General features: G+C 47.0%; 1 protein-coding gene across 4 annotated transcripts in view; it reads left to right on the top strand.

Annotated features, from left to right (window-relative positions):
• The window catches only part of CORO2A (coronin 2A), a 69,051-nt gene that overhangs the window by 32,141 nt on the left and 16,332 nt on the right, over nt 1-20,578 (top strand). For all 4 annotated transcript variants that reach the window (XM_054258168.2, XM_035252980.3, XM_035252990.3 and 1 more), the window contains exons 2-3: nt 1,293-1,493; nt 19,505-19,621. In XM_054258168.2, the coding sequence (XP_054114143.1) occupies nt 1,293-1,493; nt 19,505-19,621 (318 nt within the window). The remainder of the gene's footprint in view (nt 1-1,292; nt 1,494-19,504; nt 19,622-20,578) is intronic.

Genomic DNA, 20,578 nt, shown 5'->3' with positions numbered 1-20,578 from the left:
CTCTGGCTTGTATTCTCTTCACTCACTTTACCCAATTTACATGGGGTGTGTGTGTGTGTGTGTGTGTGTGTGTGTGACAGAGAGAGAGAGAGAGAGATTTTTTTTTCTTTTTATTTTTTCCTTGATAATCTCACTAAACCACATTTGCTTCCCCCAAACTGTTCCATCTGCCTAAGATACCTTCCCTCTGCTCTCCCTCATCCTGCCTACATGACTAACTCCTACTCATCCTCTAAGTCACAGCTTAGTTGTCACTTCCTCTGAGAAGCCCTCCCTGACTGTCATGTGAAAATCTCTATTATTATCTATAGAAGAGTGGGTCCCAGTGGCCCAGACTCTCCTAGTAGCCTCACCCAGAGGCCTCTTCACCCCTGTAAAGGCTGGGCTCAGGCCTACTGTTTCCAAACTCCCTGGTACCTGGCACAGGGCCTAGACACACAGTGATGCTCAGTAAATATTGAGTGAACAAATAGAAGGCTGGACGAGGAGCAAAGCAAGCTGAAGATTCCCGGATGATACTAGTGGTTGTGATTGCCACTGTTGATTAAGTATCTGCCACATGCCATGGGGTCTAAATATATCACCTAACTTAATCCTTATGACAAGGCTATGAGGCAGATACTTTTTCTAATCTCTCTTTCTTTCTTTTTCTTTTCTTTTTTTTTTTTTTTTTTTGAGACAGGGTCTCGCTGTGTTGCCCAGACTAGTTTCGAACTCCTGGGCTCAAACAATCCTCCTGCCTTGGCCTCCCAAAATGCTGGGATTACTGGCATAAGTCACCATGCCCAGATGAGGCAGATACTTTTGTTACCTCATTTTACAGATGGCGAAACTGAGACTCCAAAGGCTAAGTCACTTGTCATCAGTTGATAAGAGACAGAACTGAGATTGCAGCCCAGGCAGGCTGGCTCCAGAGAGCACACTGGAACCTACTTAGTTGGGCTGAGGGTGCTGGGCTGTCTGGTGAGACAGCAAATAGGGGACAATGTGGTAAATTCTCTCTATGGTTTTTCTGCCTTTTGTATTCACACTCAAAGGGATGAAAAGCCTTAAAACATCGGCAAGCAGGTCAGTGGTAGTTCTACGTCATCCCATCTTACCTCACCAGGTCTATGGAATTAACTATAAGTAGAGTCTCTGCACTTGGTTGCCCTTCATAGTGTGTCGCCATCCACATCCAATGGACTGTCGTCCTGCTCGCACCCTGTTAAGTACTCTGAAGATGAGAGCTCTGTGTGTCCCATGATCAGGGCAGTGAGCCTCATGCCCTTTGTCCTGTTTGTCTCCTGCAGATGTCATGGCACCCCCAGTACCGGAGCTCCAAGTTCCGCCATGTCTTTGGCAAACCAGCCAGCAAGGAGAACTGCTACGACTCTGTGCCTATCACCCGCAGCGTTCACGACAACCACTTCTGTGCCGTGAACCCCCACTTCATTGCAGTTGTGACTGAGTGTGCTGGTGGAGGGGCCTTTCTTGTCATCCCCCTGCACCAGGTAAGGACACCCCCAGGCCCAAACAGCTCTCTGGAGGCAGGGAAGGATGGAGGGAAAGTAGAAAGAGCCTGAGTTTCTGGAAGTTCTAGCTCTGCCCATTATTAGCTCTGTGACCTTGGGTAAGTCATTTCATCTCTTTGAGCCTTGGTTTCCTCACTGGGAAAAATACACCTGTCTTGAATTTTAGCCTATAGCAGCTGGCCTAGCTACTCCTAGACCTCTTTTCTTCTCTATAATTCTGCCAATTAATTTTCTCCTGAACAAAATATAATTTGTTAATGCTTTACTGGGATTATAGGAAATTGGGAAAGTCTCCAAAGCCACCTTCCCCACAAAAAAAAGGGAAACAAACACTGAGTCAAAACTACCAGGAGAGGTAAACAGTAAGCAAGCAGGAAGAACAGGCTTGTCCTGAGGTCAGGTGTTGCTAGTATAGGTTGAACCGTATACAATTGTGGATGTTCAACTGCTTTTGACCCCCAAAAAGCAAGAGTTTCACATCGATCAACCTAATAGCAGGTCTCTCCAGGATGCCAACCCTGAGTCTCTACCTTAAGGCAGAATACCCGAAGGGCCAGAGGGATCCCGGGCAAGTAGTGCCACTGATTGACAGCGGAAGCCGACATGAAACCTCTCCAGATGAAAGCAGCCACAATGTGGACAGGATCCCCACAGAGTAAACTTAGGGAGATATGAATTCACAAAGATCACAAAGCATGTACACAACCATGAGTGAGAGTCATCGCAACAAATAGCAGGCTTAGACCCCCAGAGGACTTGGATCATACAGATTAGAATCTCACAGACCAGGTTTTCTGAACACAATGCATTTGAGTTAGAAATCAATAACAAAAGATAAATCTTAAATTCCCATTCATTTGGAAACATAAATACATATTTCTAAATAATTTATGGGCCAAAAACAAAATCATGGAAATTAAAAAATGCTTAGAACTGATATAATGAAATATGTCACAAAACTTGTGGGGTGTAGGGAAAGTGGTGCTTCAAGGGAAATTTATAGCACTAATGCTTATGTTAGAAAAGAAGAAAGGCAGGCCAGGTGCGGTGGCTCATGCCTGTAATCCTAGCACTTTGGGAGGCCAAGGTGGTGGATCACCTGAGGTCAGGAGTTCAAGACCAGCCTGGCCATTATGGTGAAACCCATCTTAAAAAAAAAAAAAAAGAAAAGAAAAGAAGAAAGGCTAAAAATTAATGACCGAATATTCCATCTAAGAAGTTAGAGCCTCTGTCCCCAGGGGCTGGTCTCCAAAGCTCTTGCCATTGCCCAGGGAGGGAAGGTTCTGATCAATAAAGTTTATTAGATAAATCAATTTTTAAAAAAAGTTAGAGCCAAGTACCGTGGCTCACACCTGTAATCCCAGCACTTTGGGAGGCAAAGGCAGGAGAATTACTTAAGCCCAAGAGTTTGAGACCAGCCTGAGCAGCATGGCGATACCCCATCTGTACAAAAAATACAAAAATTAGCTGGGCATGGGGGCATTTGCCTGTGGTCCCAGCTACTCGGGAGACTGAGGTGAGAGGATCACCTGAGCCCAGGGTGATTGTGAGCCATGATTGCAACACGGTACTCCAACCTGGGCAACAGAGTGAGGCCCTGTCTCAAAAAAATAAAAATAAAAAAAGCTAAACAAAGAGCAGCAGAATAAACCCAAAGAAAGTTTAAGGAAGGTGATAATAAAAAGCAGAAATCAATGAAAGAGAATGTAAGGATACATTAGAGAAGATCAAAAGGGCCAAAAGTTTGTTATTAGAAAAGGGTGATAGACAAACCCTGCAGAGACTAGTCAACAATAAAAGAGAAAGGGTACAAAAGGCATCAGGAATGAGAAAGACAATATTGGCTGGGCGCGGTGGCTCACACCTATAATCCCAGCACTTTGGAAGGCTGAGGAGGGTGGATCACGGGGTCAAGAGATCAAGACCATCCTGGTCAGCAAGGTGAAACCCCGTCTCTACTAAAAATACAAAAATTAGTTGGGCATGGTGGTGTGCGCCTGTAGTCCCAGCTACTTGGGAGGCTGAGGCCGGAGAATTGCTTGAACCCAGGAGGCAGAGGTTGCGGTGAGCTGAGATGGTGCCATTGCACTCCAATCTGGGTAACAACAGCGAAACTCTGTCTCAAAAAATATAAATAAATAAATAAAAAGCAATAAAAATTTCCATTAAAGAAAATAGCAAAGGGAAAGGCAAGCTATAGGTGGAAAAGGATATAATAAAGATGATAGTCCCAGCTCCTTGAGAGGCTGAAGCAGGAGAATTGCTTGAGCCCAGGAATTTGAGGTTGCAGTAGCTATGAAAAGCACCACTGCACTCCAGCCTTGGTAACAGAGTAAGACAGCTCTTAAAAAAAAAAAAAAATAGTTATCAGCTGGGTGCAGTGGCTCACGCCTGTGATCCCAGCACTTTTGGAGGCTGCTGAGGTGGGCATATCTCTTGAAGTCAGGAGTTCAACACTGGCCTGGCCAACATGGTGAAACCCCATCTCTACTAAAAATACAAAAAAATAGCCAGGTATGGTAGTGGGTACCTGTAATCCCAGCTATTCAGGAGACTGAGGCAGGAGAATTACTTGAACCAGGAAGGCAGAGGTTGCAGGAACTGAGATTGCACCACTGTACTCCAGCCTCGGTGACAGAGTGAAACTCCATCTCAAAAAATCAAAAAAAGAGAGAAAGTTATAGAGATGACCCTTTACCCCCAAATACTGTACTTCGGTCTGTATCTTCTAAGAACAAGAGCATCTCTTATATACCCATATTCTAGAAATTTAACATTGATACAATGCTAATTATAACATACAATCCAAATTCAAATTATATCAGTTGTCCCAATAATAACCTTTATGATAGCTTTTTTTTCCTGATCTAAAATCCAACCCAGGACTACATATTAGTTGTCATGTCATAGTCTTCTTTATTTCATGATATTAACATTTTTCAGGAGTAAAGTTCAATTGTTCAGTAGAATGTTTCTAAATTTGGACCTGCCAAATTGTTTCCTCATGATTAGAATCATTTATATATTTTTGGCAAGAATATTGCATGAGTGGTGGTATATCATTTTTAGGTCATGACATCATGGGACACATGATGTCAGTTTGTCACATTATTCATGCTATTAACTTGACTTTTTTGTTAAATAGTGCAAATATCATTCATAAAGGAGAAGAAATGTTAGAAGCGTCTATAGGCCGGACAGGGTGGCTCACACCTATGGGCCCAGCACTTTGAGAGACCAAGGTGGGCAAATCTCTTGAGTCTAGGAGCTCGAGACTGACAACGTAGCGAAATCCCATCTCTACAAAAAATAGAAAAATTAACCAGGCATAGTGGCGCATGCCTGTAGTCCCAGCTAGTCAGGAAGCTGAGACAGGAGGATCCCTTGAGCCCAGGAGTTCGAGGCTGCAATGAGCCATGAGCGTGCCACTGCACTCCAGCCTAGGTGACAAAGTGAGACCCTGTCTCAAAATAAATAAATAAAATAAAATCAGGAATAAGATAAAAGGTCATGGCCCATACACTAAGGCTAGAAAAATATAACTTGTCAATACTGATTCAAGTAGAAACAGAAAGCCTGGATAGTCCCCTAACTACTAAACATTGAGCCATAAAAATTTCCCTTAAAGAAAAGACGAAAGAAAAATAGCAAAAGAGGCTGGGTGCAGTGGTTCATGCCCATAATCCCAGCACTTTTAGAGGCTGAAGCAGGTGGATCACCTGAGGTCCAGAGTTCGAGACCAGCCTGGCCAACATGGCGAAACCCTATCTCTACTAAAAATACAAAAAGTAGCCAGGTGTGGTGGCGCATGCCTGTAATCCCAGCTACTCAGGAGGCTGAGGCAGGAGAATCGCTTGAACCCAGGAGGTGGAGGTTGCCATGAGCCAAGATTGTGCCATTGCACTCCAGTCTGGGTGACAAGAGCGAAACTCCATTTCAAAAAAAAGAAAAAAGAAAAACAACTTTAAGTGTTAAGGTGGAAAAAGAAGAAATAAAACTGCTATTATTTACATATATGATTGTCTACATAGAAACCCAAAAGAACATGTAGTCAAATTATTAGAAAACTAAGAGTGTTTAGAAGGTTGTGGATACAGTAGAAGAATCAGAACACAAAAATGAATTACATCTGTACATACTGAGAATATTTAGATGATATAATTAAACATTTGCAATAGAAGAAAAGAAGATCAGATACCTAGGAATAAACAAGCAACACTTAGAAGGAAAATGATAGAACATTGTTAAAAGACTAAATTAAAGATGACCTAAATAAATGGAAATATTAACTATATTCATGGATAGACACTTTTACTTCCCTCAAATTCCAACAGCAGTCTCCTTTTTTAGGACATATTTCGAGCCTGTTTTTTTTCCTTCGAACCATGCCCTATTTTGAATTGGAGTCATTTGTGTTTTTCTGCTCATAACTTTAAGTTGCTCATAACTTTTTATTGACTCCACAAATTATCTAATGGTTGTTCATCCAAATAAATAGGGAGAGCATAAATGGCAAAGGGAGTGGCACAGGTAAAGGTATATACGATTGTATATGGAATGTTCAGGAAGCAATGCAGAGAGCAGCTGTCTGGCCAGAACAAATACACAATCTGTGAAGAAGGAGAAGGGGAGTACCCTGAGGGAGTGGACTGGGGCCAGAGGACCAGAGCCTTGAATGCTGGGGGTGAGGTGTGTTACCTGTATTCTAAAGTGAGAGAGGATGTTTCAAGCTGGGGAGGGATGAGTGCAAAATGGAATTTGTAGAAAGACTTGAAAAGGTCAGAATGGGAAGAACCCCTGTAGATGGCCCATTTTGCTATTTGTTTCTTCCAAGCTCTTCATGCCTGTAAAGGATTGTGTCCACCAAACAAACTGTATCCTTAATTAATTCAATAATTAGTTGGTTTTCCCAACTTTTATTACTCAAACTCCCAGAACTGTCGCTGTTTCTAGCTTGCATGAACTGCTCAGTGTAAATGGGTACTAACACCTTATATAAAGAAAATAAATGGGTGTGACATGATAGAGTGTGGCATGGTGGGGAGAGGAGACCTGGTTTAGGCAGGATGGTCTGGGAGGGCGTTCCTAGGAAGGTGACCTCTGAGCAGAGAGCCACATGAGGCTCTAGAGGGAGAGCACACTGGCAGTACAAATAGAACATGCACAGGCCCTGGGTGGGAATGGGTTTGATGTGTCTGTGCATTGTCAGCACATGGGCAAGAGTGGTAGGAGGAGGTGAGGTCAGACTGGGAAGTAGTGCCTAGACTACGAAGGTGTCGTAAGCCCAAGAAGAGTCTAGATTCTATCCTGAGTCCAGTGGGAAGCCACTGGAGGGTTGAAACTCACTTGTCGGCCAGGTGCTATGGCTCACACCTGTAATCCCAGTACTTTGGGAGGCCAAGGCAGGTGGATCACAAGGTCAGGAGTTTAAGACCAGCCTGGTCAACATGGTGAAACCTTGTCTCTACTAAAAATGCAAAAAATTAGTTGGCGTGGTGGTGGGTGCCTGTAGTCTCAGCTACAGGAGGCTGAGGCTGAGGCAGGAGAATCACTTAAACCCGGGAGGCGGAGGTTGCAGTGAGCAGAGATCGCAGCACTGCATTCCAGCCCGAGCAACAGTGACTCTGTCTCAAAAAGAAAGAAACTTACTTGTCCTACACAGCCTGATCCTAGGTAAAATGTGTGATTTCCTGTGGGCTTTTTGAAATCTCATAAATAGCTAAAGATACGTGTTAATTGCTATCATCACAGACTCCTAGGAATCCAGGCTCAACAGGAGCTGTGCTACAGTTTGAAGGTTTGTCCCCTCCAAATCTCATGTTGAAATGTGATCCCCAGTGTTGGAGGTGGGGCCTGATGGGAGGTGTTTGGGTCCTGCGGGCAGCTCCCTCACGAATGGCTTGATAACCAGTTCGCCTGAGATCTGATTGTTAGAGTCTGGGACACTTCCCCGAGGCCTGCCTCCTTCCTCTCTTGCCATGTGGCACACCTGCTCCCCACTTCACCTTCTGCATGATTGGACGCTCCCTGCAGTCCTCACCAGAAACAGATCCTGGTGCCAGGCTTCTTGTGCCGCCTGCAGAACTGTGAGCCAAACAAACCTATTTTCTTTATAAATACCTAGCCTCAGATATTCCTATATAGTAATGCAAAATGGACCAACATACCTGGGAGGCACTAACCAGAGCTTCTCACACTTTAGTGTTACAAGGCAGATTCTGACGCAGCAGAGCTGCAGTGGGGCCTGGGAATCTGCATCTCCAGTAAGCTCCCAGAGATGCCCAGTGAAATACAGGATGCCCAGGTTAATTTGACTTTCAGATAAACAACAAATCATGGATTTTTTGCTTTTTCCTTTTTAATTAAAAGTTTTCTTTGACACCATAGGAGATCCACAAGCAGTTCTAAGAAATAATACAGTGCTATTCCATTTGTCCTTTACCCTGTTTCTTCCAGGGGTAACATCTTGTAAGACTACAGTACACAGAACAGTATCACTCTTGTGATACTGGCATCAGTACAGTCAAGATACAGAACTTTCCATCATTAGAAAGATCTGTTCCCTCCGCCCCCACTCCCTCCCTAACCCCAGATGACAATTCACCTGCTCTCCATTTCTATACTTTTGCCATTTTAGAAATGTTACATAAATGGAATCATACAGTATGTAACCTTTTCAGCTTGGCTTTTTTCACTCAGCATAATTCTTTCCCAATTCAGCTGGATTGTTGTATATATGAGTACTGATCATGTTTGTTTGTTTCTTTCTTTTTTTTCTTTTTTTATAGAGACGGGTTTCACCATGTTGGCCAGGATGGTCTCAATCTCTTGACCTTGTGGATCTACCCACCTCGGCCTCCCAAAGTGCTGGGATTACAGGCATGAGTCACCGCACCCTGCCTCTTCTTTTTTCTTTCTTTCTTTCTTTTTTTTTTTTTGTTTTTTGTTTTTTTGAGACAAGGTCTGGCTCTGTCACCAGGCTGGAGTGCAGTGACATGATTATATCTCACTGCAGCCCTGAAGCCTCCAATTCCTGGGTTCAAGCAATCCTCCCACATCAGCCTCCTGAATAGCTAGGACTACACATGCATGCCATCACACCCAGCTAATTTTTGTGTATTTTTATGTAAAGGTAGGGTTTTGCCATGTTGCCCAGGTTGGTCTTAAACCCCTGGGCTCAAGTGATCTGCCCACCCCAACCTCCCAAACTGCTGGAATTACAGGTGTGAGCCACTGCACCTGACCTCAATCGTGTGTTCCTTCTTTCTTTTTCATTTATTTTTTTGCCCAAGCTGGAGTGCAATGGCATGATATCAGCTCACTGAAACCTCTACCTCCTGGGTTCAAGCAATTCTTCTGCCCCAGCCTCCCAAGTAACTGGGGCTACAGGTACACACCACCATGCCTGGCTAATTTTTTTATATTTTTAGCAGAAATGGGGTTTCACCATGTTGGCCAGGCTGATCTTGAACTCCTAACCTCAGTTGATCTGCCCACCTCAGCCTTCCAAAGAGCTGGGATTACAGGCATGAACCACCTTGCCTGGCCTTCTTTTTTTTTTTTTTTTTTTTTTAATAGAGATGAGGCCTCATTATGTTGCCCAGGCTGGTCTCAAACTCCTAAGCTCGAGTGATCCTCCCACCTTGGCCTCCCAAAGTGCCAGGACTACAGGTGAGAACCACCACGTCTGGCTCTGTGTTCTTTCTTGTTGCTGACTTGTATTCTGTGGTATGGATGCACTCAGTTTACATAACCATTCACTCTCTGAAAGCCAGTGGGTTGTTTCAAGTTTGGGGCTGTTACACATAAAGCTGTTACAAACATTTGTGTACATATTTAGGGGTGAACATAAGTAAGTCTCCATTTCTCTGGCATAAAGGCCCAGGAGTGCAGTTGCTGAGTCATAACGTCATTGCATGTTTAGCCTTACAAGAAACTGTCAATCTATTTTTACAAATTTGTAGTGTAAGTAAAATATTACATGAGACCTACTTATGCTAAAAATCTAGTGGTTGTCTATCTGCAATTTGAATTACAGTGGACATCCTGTATTTCACTTGCTAAATGTGACTTCCCTCCTCCCAGGTGATGCCAATGCTGCTTGTTTGCCAATTGTATTTTCAATAGCAAGGCTCTAATCTAGCACATGTTCATAATTACGGAAAAATCTCAAGCTCAGAAGTAGATAAAAATAATATGATGAACTTTCTTCTGCCCAGATTCTACAATTATCAAGAGTTTTCCCTCTTGCTTCATTCATCTCTTTCCCCTGAAATGTTTTAAAGCAAATTCTGGACATTTTGTCATTTCAACCCCCACTCCCACCCCCACCAACATGTCAGTATGCAATTTGAAAACGAGGGACATTTTCTGATATAACCACAACGCCAGGATCACATTAATAATAACTCCTGTGTCGTCTGATTCCTAATTCCTGTGAAAAGGTCCCTGGCTGCCTCATACATGCCTTTTTGCTTGTGGTTTGTTTGCCTCAAAGTCCAGATATGGTCCATGGCTTGGATTTGATTGATGTTTCTTTTTTATTTTTTCTTCTTATAATTAGAGATGGGGTCTCACTATGTTGCCCAGGCTGGTCTCAAATTATTGCACTCAAGGGATCCTCCTGCCTCAGCCTCCCAAAGTGCTGGGATTACAGGCATGAACCACCACAATTGGCCAGTATGTTTCTTATTAAGTAACCACATCCAGTACTACTGTGCAGGTGCCATCCCATAGCACTTACCTGCACAGACAGGCCTTCGAGGATCTTTATTATGTCATAAGCAGGGATGGAGTGATTATGCTGATGCCTTATGAACATTAGCCCTATTTGTAGGGATATTGTCCCATTACACAGATGAGGTCACTGAGGCTCAGGAAGGTGACTTCCCAAAGGACTCTGAGCAGTGTGTCCAGGACCCAAATGGCAGCCCAGACCCGGGTGTGGCCTTGGAGACTTGCTCTCACGTCACTGACCTGCGGCTCCTGAGGTTTGGCTCTGATTTGCACCAGTTCCTATTGATTACCAGGATTATATTCCGTGCCAGGCACAGAGAGGTGTTAGAAGGTGAGTGATGTGAGAACAGGGACAAGCTAGCTAATGATTTAATTAAGCACATAAATTGTACTGGGATTGGGAGATGTCTGGCCTTGCCACTGCATCCAGGAAGTCCCTCTCAGAGGGGCAGGGCTGCCCCAGGCAGTTTCAGATGTCCCAAAGGGAGTGACACCACAGACAGGGTCTCTCCCTCTTGCCTGTTTGTGACCTAGGGTGAGCTGGTTAGAGGGAGGCTGGAGGTGAGTTTCGCAACCTGCAGCCTTGGTAACCAGGGACTGTACTTGGGGAACAACGGCAGCAGGGGAAGGCTGGGAGAGGCCAGGACTGTGCTCCAGAGCCTGGGGCCCAGCCTGCCACAGAGTCACTCCAGGGAGTGAGTGAAGAAGGTGGACTTTGCTGTGAGGTGGGGAGGAATGAAGGCAAGGGCAGGTAGAGCCCCTGGGGGTCAGCCCTGGAACCCTGCTGGTGATAGACCGGCCAGAGGGGACGTGGGCACCTCGTCCTTCAGGTGCCTGAGAGCAGGAAGGGGCACTTTACTGCCATGCTCTTAAAAGCCAACCTTAGCCAGCATGGTGGCTCACACCTGTAATCCCAGCACCTTAGGAGGCCAAGATGGGAAGATCACTTAAGACCAGGAATGTGAAACTAGCCTGGGCAACATAGTGAAACCCCATCTCTATTTAAGAAAAAAAAAAAAAAGCCAGGTGTGGTGGTTCATGCCTGTAATCCTAGCACTTTGGGAGGCCGAGGTGGGTGGATCACCTGAGGTCAGGAGTTCAAGACCAGCCTGGCCAACATGGTGAAACCACATCTTAAAAAAAAAAAAAAGAAAAAAAAAACAGGCCAGGTGCAGTGGCTCACACCCGTAATCTCAATACTTTGGGAAGCCAAGGCAGATCATTTGAGGTCAGGCATTCAAGACCAGCCTGGCCAACACGAAGAAATCCTGTCTCTATCAAAAATACAAAACTTAGCCAGGTGTGGTGGCACACACCTGTAGGCCCAGCTACTCAGGTGGCTGAGGCAGGAGAATTGCTTGAACCTGGGAGGTAGAGGTTGCAGTGAACCAAGATCACATCATTGCACTCCAGCCTGGGTGACAGAGTAAGACTCCGTCTCAAAAAACAAACAAACAAAAAACCAAGGCCAACCTGAGCCTTCTCCAGCCGATGTCTGTCCACATCACTCCGCTGCCCAGAAGCCTCCTGGGACTCCCTGTTGCCTGCAGATACGGTTCTGCCTTCCACATCAGAGCCCTCTTTGCCCTGTCCTAGCCAACACGTTTGGAACCACAGAGCCTTCCATAGCACATATCTGTTCCCTCCGCACGAATTCCCCTTCTAGAAATGCAGGGTGTGGGTTAATCTGGCATTCTAGAAGTCTCTTCCAGTTCTAGGAGTTTGTTCAGCCTGGAAAAGAACATACTCAGGGAATGGGCCCTCGGCCTTCAAATATCCAAGGAGCTGGCCTGTGACAGAGGGCGCAGATGTGTCTATAGGTCCCCAAAGGACAGCGCTAGGACCAGAAGTGGGAAGTGAGGGGAAGCAGGGGCCACCCAGAGGCCACACTGGGCTCAAAGTAGGAAACATTTTCTCCAAATTAATAAGGTCTGAAAGTAGGATAAACTACCTCAGGAGGGAGTGAGCTCCCCATCCCCACAGATGACCAAGCAGGGTTACCAGCTACGCTCTGTGGTTCACCACTTTCGTCCCTGGGTGTTGGATCCTACAGTAAACCCTCCACAGGCTCAGCTGGGTGCTGGTAAGGAGAGGGGCAATGAAGGACGCTCCGCCCTAAATCATGGGAATGTGCTCATATCCTAGGGTCAGGAGATGCTCCTCTCATCTCTCCCTCTGCTCAACCCCAGCCTCCTCTGGGCAGTCCCAGTCCCACATCTCCCCCTCCAGTCAGGACATGGCTCACCTGTCCATTTGTCCATCTCTCCATTGGGTCCAGCCCTACACCCTGGAAAGGGTGAGTAGACTCCATGCCCTCAGCCTCAGCCCTCTTGCTCAGCCTCCTCTCTTGCCCTGTCCTCCAGCCTACCTTCCCCTCTGGCTGCTTCAGCATCCTCTCACTTAAAACCAATCTGCCTTTCTGACTTGAGATTCTGCCTCTTCACCTGGCCTAGTCAAAATCTTCTTCCAATTTAAAGGCCTCCTCCTCCTCCAGGAAGCCTTTTCTGGTTCATCCCCTGGGTCTCTTATGTGCCTCTCCTCTGAGCCCTGAGTACATTCCATCCTGCCTCCTCCATAAAGCAGGCGGCTCCGGTAGCCCAGGATTGTGAGTACCATATCTCTGCCATTACCAGCATGCTGCATGCGGTCTGGCACATAGTAGGTCCTCAGTGAAAGGCCTGTGTGATGATGATGATAACCATGGTGGGAGGACAGCAAGTGAGAGGAAACATTCCCAGTCCTGGCTCTGCTGTCCTCAGAGACATTGTCAAACTCTGAGCCCCAGCTCTGCACTTGTAAACGGGGAATTCTTGTATTACATCCTAGTTGGGAGGTAAATCAAACCATATGAGCAAAGCACCTGGCATTGGACAGAAAAACTTTTTTGAGACAGGATCTCATTCTGCTGCCCAGGTTGGAGTGCAGTGGCACAATCATGGCTCACTGTAGGCTGGATCTCCCAGGCTCAAGCGATCCTTTTGCCTCAGCCTCCCAAGTAGCTGGGACCACAGGTGTGCATCCCTACACGGGATTAATTTTTGTATTGGTCTTAAACTCCCAGCCTCAAGTGATCTGCCCTAGACTCCCAAAGTGCTGGACTTACAGACATGAGCCACTGTGCCAAGCCAAAAAGCATTTAAAAACCTATTTCTTATAGACATGGGAACGTGTCTGATCCAGCTGCCTGAGTTGACCAGTAGAAAAACTATCAAGCCACCAGTTCATTCACAGAGGGCATGCTTGGAGCCGCTGCTACGTAGGAAAGGCTGGGAGTCCCCCAGCAGAACAGTTTGCCCCCTCCCGCCCCCAAGTGAGTATATCCCCTGGCCCCTGAAACATACCCAGCAGCAATGACACTGGGTAATGGTAATGAGCTATGATGAGCATCTTCTGGCTAATGTACTGAGCGCTTAGCAAGTACCGACTGCTGTCTTCAGTGCTTTATGTGGATTAACTCATTTAATCTTCACACCCTTCCTGTGAATGAGGTCCTACTACTGTTGTCATTTCGCAGACAAGAAAACAGGCATAAAGAACTGAGGTCACTTGCCCAAGGCAGCACAGTGGTGAGGGAAGTGACAGGGATTCCAGCCCTGGAAGCCAGTGTCTGCCCCTGCTTCACCTCTGCTGCACTGTGCCCTCCCTCTGCCGTCCTGTCTCCCCTGCCTCCCAGTCCCCACCCTGAGCTATTGGGATGCTCATCTGAGATCGTGACTGTGATGGCTGCTGTAGGAATAGCTGCTCCTTTGGGTGCTGAGGGTCATGACAGTGGCCTCACAGCCTCTCCCATTCTGGCAGTGGGGGTCTGCCCTAGGGCGTCCTTGCATCAGTCCCCACCAGCTGGGCTCCTCCCTCTGGGTTCTTCTGTCCTGTCTTCCTCATCTGCCCTGGGGCAGCCCCTCGGAAACTTGGAGGTGGCACCTCTCCAGGCAGAGCGGCCCAAGCCAGGGTTCTGTGGGGTCTGCGAGGGGAGCAAGTGTGTCCCCCTAATTTAGAGCATGTACACTCCATCCATCAGAAGCCTGTTTCTGCCTGAGTGCTGGCCTAATGAGCAGAAGGTGGAAATGGCCTCCTGATGATAAATGTCCCTGACAGGCTTTTAGCAGCTCAGTCAATAGCCCACCAGGCTGGCTAATGTCTGCTCCTGCCTGTGGTCCTCAGCATAAAACCCTTTTGGAAGCAGAGTAATCTGGCAGCCCAGGGCAGGGTCGGGGAGATGGTGCAGAGGGGAGGGGGGTGGTGGGCTGGGTGTGAGTGAGCGGCCATCCCTCATCGGCTGAGAAGGAAGAGAAGCTGTCTAGGGCTGGGACCTCTGCTGCCCTCTGAGCCACGCCCAACCCTCAGGCACCTTCCCTGAGTCTGTGGGAGGCGGGAGGGGTGAGTCTGAATGGGGCTTCTGGGCAGTTTGCCTCCCGAGGGCTCTTCTGGCTCTTCCTGAGAAACGTGCAGAAATTGGGGCATGGCCCCGGGCCAGAGTCTAGAGATAAAGTCCCTGAGAGCTATCAGTGCGCCACAGCCAAAGACCCAGTACTACTCATGGCCTTCGACCCAGGAAATGGTCCAAGAGAAAGGAAAGGCTGTGTGCAGGAAGGAGGCCAGGGCACGGACTCACAGAGCACAGGAAGTACAGCCCCAGCCTCACACTTCGGGGGCCAGAGGCCTGGGCTCAAGCCCAGCTCTACCACTCACCTTTGCAGTGACCCTGGGCAAGTCCCTCCTCCATGCTGGGTTTCCCCAAGTCTGAGGTCCAAGAGAGGGTGCTGGGATCCATTCGTGATGCCTGCCACAGGTACAAGATAAGAGAGTGCAGCTGTGGTCTCCATTCCTGGTCTCTAGAGCCCTTCAAGAGCTACAGTTTTGGCTGGGCACGGTGGCTCACGCCTGTCATCCCAGCACTGTGGCAGGTGGATCACAAGATCAAGGGATCGAGACCACCCTGGCCTACATGGTGAAACCCCCATCTCTACTAAAAATACAAAAATTAGCTGGGTATGGTGGTGCGCGCCTATAATCCCAGCTACTCAGGAGTCTGAGGCAGGAGGCACAGATTGCAGTGAGCTTGCAGTGAGCTGAGATCTCATCACTGCACTCTAGCCTGGCGATAGAGCAAGACTCCATCTCGGGGGAAAAAAAGAGCTGCAGTTGTATAACGGAAGTTTTTGGCTAATCCTGGATGAACCCATTTTATCAGAAAATCTGTAGTTTTGTTTTTAAACACCTCTTTTTAATTGCAAAATTTATATAGCTAAAAAAAAAGGCAAAGATATTAAAGCCAGCCATTTGTCCCACCATCTAGCTATAACCATGATTAACATTTTGGCACATTTCCTTCCATTTTTTTTCTCAGTTTTGATATACAAATATACATAGATATACATATAACAATAGCTTCTGTCATTGAGCACTTATGGTAACACCTGACTGTTGGGCTTCTCATGCATAATATCTCATTTAACTCTCCACAGTCCTACAAGGAAGAGATGATTATCCATTCACATTTTACAGATGAGGAAAAAGAGACTTGCAAAATTTGAGCAGGTGCACACCATGCTCATGTTTTAATTTTTGAAAGCTCTCCTTGAAGACAGTGTACAAGATGCCCTGGGGGCTGAGCAAGAGGTCAGTGCCAGCCGGGCGCAGTGGCTCACACCTGTAATCCCAGCACTTTGGGAGGCTGAGGCAGGTGGATCACGAGGTCAGGAGTTTAAGACCAGCCTGGCCAACATGGTGAAACTCCCTGTCTACTAAAAATACAAAAATTAGCCAGGCGTGGTGGTACACACCTGTAATCCCAGCTACTCAGGAAGCTGAGGCAGGAGAATTTCTTGAACCTGGGAGGTGGAGGTTGCAGTGAGCCGAGAACGAACCACTGCACTCCAGCCTGGGTGACAGAGTGAGCCCGTCTCAAAAAAGAAAGTCAGTGGCTTAAGCATTGGTCCACAGAGACCTGGGCCATGGCCTGTAGGTGCAGTGTCCTTCCAAGATCCTAGTTCTGGGTACTGCCCTGCCAGGACAGGGCAGGAGACATGTACCTCTCTTCCCTGCCCTGCTGTGGAGGATGCAGACCACTTGAAAGAAATAAACTTTCAGCTACCTCCATAAATGTCACAAAGGACAGGAGTCCACATTTTTTCCTCTTTTTTTGTTTTCTTTCTCTCTGAATGTGTAGGTGTGTGTATAAATTTTTTTCAGAAGCATTTGAGGGTAAGTTACATTCATTTTAGCTCTTTATCCCTAAATACTCCTGTGTTTCTTAAAAATACACATATCCTCTTACATAACTGCAGTATATTATTGGCTTCTGTAAGTTTAATGTTGCAATAATACTTTAATCTACCATTCTTGTTCAGATTTGTTAAATACTGTCCTTTTAGCCTTGTCCCCTCCAGTAGGGGATCCAGTCTAGGGGGAGGTGTCTGATCACCTTTTCCTGAGGGGAGAGAGCAGGATTAGGCAGAGTGTTTCCAGAGGGAGCACAGCAGCACCTCCTCTGTTTGCAGAGCTTCTAAAATGCATGCAGAGGCCAGGCCTGGTGGCCCATGCCTGTAATCCCACACTTTAGGAGGCCAAGGCAAGAAGATCACTTGAGCCCAGGAGTTCGAGACAAGCCTGGGCAACATAGCAAGACCCCATCTCTATAAACAATTTTTAAAATTAGCTGAGCTGGCTGGACACGGTGGCTCATGCCTGTAATCCCAGCACTTTGGGAGGCTGAGGTGGGTGGATCACCAGGTCAGGAGTTCAAGACCAGAGTGGCCAACATGGTGAAACCCCATCTCTACTAGAAAATACAAAACTTAGCTGGGCATGGTAGCCCATGTCTGTAATCCCACACTTTAGGAGGCCAAGGTGGAAGATCGCTTGAGCCCAGGAGTTTGAGACCAGCCTGGACAACATAGCAAGATCCCATCTCTACAAATATCTTTTAAAATTAGCTGAGCTTGGTGGCACACACCTGTACTTCTAGTTACTTGGGAGGGTGAGGTGAGAAGATTGTTTTACCCTGAGTTCAAGGCTACAGTGAATCATGATTGCACCACTGCGCACCAGCCTGGGCAATAGAGTGAGACCCTGTCGCTTAAAAAAAAAAAGTACAGTGGTTACTACACCGTTGGAGAGGGTAATAGAAGAAGATGAGGTCAGATGTTCCCTGAGTCCACCATGTTCTTGAAAGTCGCCCTATAAAAAAATCCTGAGATTATTGATTCTGCAAAGTTAAGGCCTATATTGTGTGTTCACCTTGCATTCAGCCCCTGCAACAGTACCTGCTCCCCTGGGCACCTCGGGAATCTTGTGGGATGGATGGATGTTGGCCAGTTTTCTTCTCAGCTGTCTCTTTCACGTCAATATAAAAGTGGTTGGGGGTGCATTGTTGTGGGTGGCTCAAGAACCAGGGACTAGATGGTGGCTGTGAGCTGCATTGGCAGGCCCGGGGTCTGGGTCATGGTCCCTGTGGTCCCTGTTCTGCCAGGGCCATGCAGTGTGATGTGGAAAATGAGTGGATCGGTCACACCAGTCCAAGTTTCTACGATTGAACTCGTGTGGTTTCCCTGAGACCCCAAGAAATCCGAGTCTGTTGGTAGAGTTGGAAATAGCTTCAGGACTGTGTGGCTTGGGCTGGGGGGGCCTGTATGTCCCTCCCAGCATCTGTACAGGTATTCTCAACAGGAAAGGGGAAAACAAGGGAAATGCCCTTTCTATGTAGTTGAGATAGAATTCACATACCAGAAAAGTCACCATTTTGGGTTTTTTGTTTTTTGTGTAAGACAGGGTCCCATTCTGCTGCCCAGGCTGGAGTGCAGTCATGAAATCACAGCTCACTGCAGCCTTGACCTCCCAGGCTCAAGCAATCCTCCCACCTCAGCCTCCCACCTAGCTGGGACTACAGGCATGTGACACTATGCCTGGCTTTTTTTTTTTTTTTTTTTGAGACAGAGTCTCACTCTATTGCCCAGGCTGGAATGCAGAGGCACGATCTTGGCTCACCACAAACTCTGCCTCCCGGGTTCAGGTGATTCTGCTGCCTCAGCCTCCCACGTAGCTGGCATTATGGGCATGCGCCACCATACCTGCCTAATTTTGTATATTTAGTAGAGATGGGGTTTCACCATGTTGACCAGGCTGGTCTCAAACTCCTGACCTCAGGTGATCCATCCACTTTGGCCTGCCAAAGTGCTGGGATTACAGGCATGAGTCACTGAGCCGGGCCTAATTTTTTTATTTTTTTAAAGAGACCAGGTTTTGTCATGTTTTCCAGGTTGGAAAATTCACAATTTTGAAGTGTATAGTTTAGCGGATCTTAGTATATTCACAAGGTTGTGAGTATACTGTGAATAAACTATCACCACTACCTAATTTTAAAATAATTTTATCACTCCAAGAAGACACCGCACACCCATTAGCAGTCAGTCCCTATTGCCGCTTCTCCCAAGCCCTAGGCAGCCCGACTCTGCTTTCTGTCTCCACGACAGTATTGTTCTGGGTTTTTCATATGCATTACTTTGGGTTCCAGATACCAGATGCCAGGGGGTCGTATTAATGTGCTCGAGCACTGAAACCGCATCTGAACATCATCTAAGTGGAATCACACCACGTGTGGCCTTTGGTGCCTGGCTGCTGCTTCTAGTGTTTTCAAGTTCGTCGGTGCCGTAGCATGGACCAGTGTTCATTCCTCTTTCCGGGGACGGCAGTGTCCCACTGCATGAATATGCTGCATTTTGTACATCCATTCTTCACTGGAGGGCACTTGGGTTGTTCCCACTTTTTGACATTATGAAGAATATTGTTGTGAATATTGGTGAACCAGTTTCTTGTAGACCTATCTTTTCATTTTTCGTGGGGATAGACCTCGGAGTGGAATTGCTGGGTTGTGTGGGAACCGTTTAACATTTTGAGGAACCGCCAGACTGTTTTCCAAAAGAGCTGCACCATTTTCATTTTACATGCCCGCCAGCAGTGTATGAGGAGAATACCCGTTTACCAAACATCTGCCATATGCCAGGCACTGTACCACACCCCCTCTCCCATGATCCTCACACCTACCCGTGAAACACCTGTGACTGCTCCATTTCACTGAGGACACCAGAGCTCAGAGAAGTGAAGTAACTCCCCCAGGATCACATAGGAATAAAAAGGAAGGCCTAGATTCACACCCAGCTCTGTCCCTCACATGTTCCTGCTGACTGACTATGTGACTGTCCAGACGCTAATGTTGAATCTACCTCCTCCCAACCCTCCTGGGCACTGTCTTGCAGACAGGAAAGTTGGACCCCCACTACCCAAAGGTCTGCGGGCACAGAGGGAATGTCTTGGACGTCAAGTGGAACCCTTTTGATGATTTTGAGATCGCCTCCTGTTCTGAAGATGCTACAGTGAGTGTCAGCTGAGGGCCTTCCCTTTCCTGAAGGGTGGGATTGGGCTGGCTGGGTAGACAGTACCTGTTCTTGGCTCTGGTGCCCCTGACTCCATTGCTGAGGTGAGGTCACTGTGTGGGGAGGTGTTAAATTAGGTAGAGGAGGAAACATTCTGGGTGCTGTAGGACTAGGGGCACCACCCCTCCTCTCTATGGGCCTCAGTTTCCCACCTATAACATGGACATAATAGCGCCACCCAGCTAATAAAGCCCAGTGAAAATGTATATTCCAATGGGAAAGCCCAGTCCTTCGGGGATATAAAATGCTACAAGGGGCATTTTTACGGTGATCAGAAAAGATGTTCCACTTAATCGCACAGTGAGGAAGTGAGCTGTAAAAGGCTGTGAGGGCCTTGGATGAATGTGGACACTAAAACCATTCCAGCAGCTTCAGTCTCACTCACTTTTTTGAGCTTCTCTTCTATGCCAGGGTTATATTCCTGCCCCAACAATGTTCAGTGTTACCTATTTATAATTCACTTTGTACCCATTTCTAAAATACGGTGGATATTGCTTAAGACAAAAACCATAGATATGCCAGGTTCAGTGGCTCACACCTATAATCCCAGCACTGGGAGGCTTGAGGCCAGAAGTTGGAGACCAGCCTGGGCAACATACTAAGACCTTGTCTCTACTAAAAAAAAATTAACGGCCAGGCACGGTGGCTCACGCCTATAATCCCAGCACTTTGGGAGCCTGAGGCGGGTGGATCATGAGGGCAAGATATCGAGACCATCCTGGTCAACATGGTGAAACCCCATCTCTACTAAAAATATAAAAATTAGCTGGGCATGGTGGCGTGCACCTGTATTCCCAGCTACTCGGGAGGCTGAGGCAGGAGAAGTGCTTGAACCTGGGAGGTGGAGGTTGCAGTGAGCCAAGGTCACGCCACTGCACTCCAGCCTGGCGCCTGGTG

This window comes from Callithrix jacchus, chromosome 1 (assembly GCF_049354715.1).
Source record: "Callithrix jacchus isolate 240 chromosome 1, calJac240_pri, whole genome shotgun sequence".
In the NCBI taxonomy this organism is placed as follows: domain Eukaryota; kingdom Metazoa; phylum Chordata; class Mammalia; order Primates; family Cebidae; genus Callithrix; species Callithrix jacchus.
Note: the sequence above shows the minus strand (reverse complement) of the source record. Positions and strands in the feature narration are given on the sequence as shown.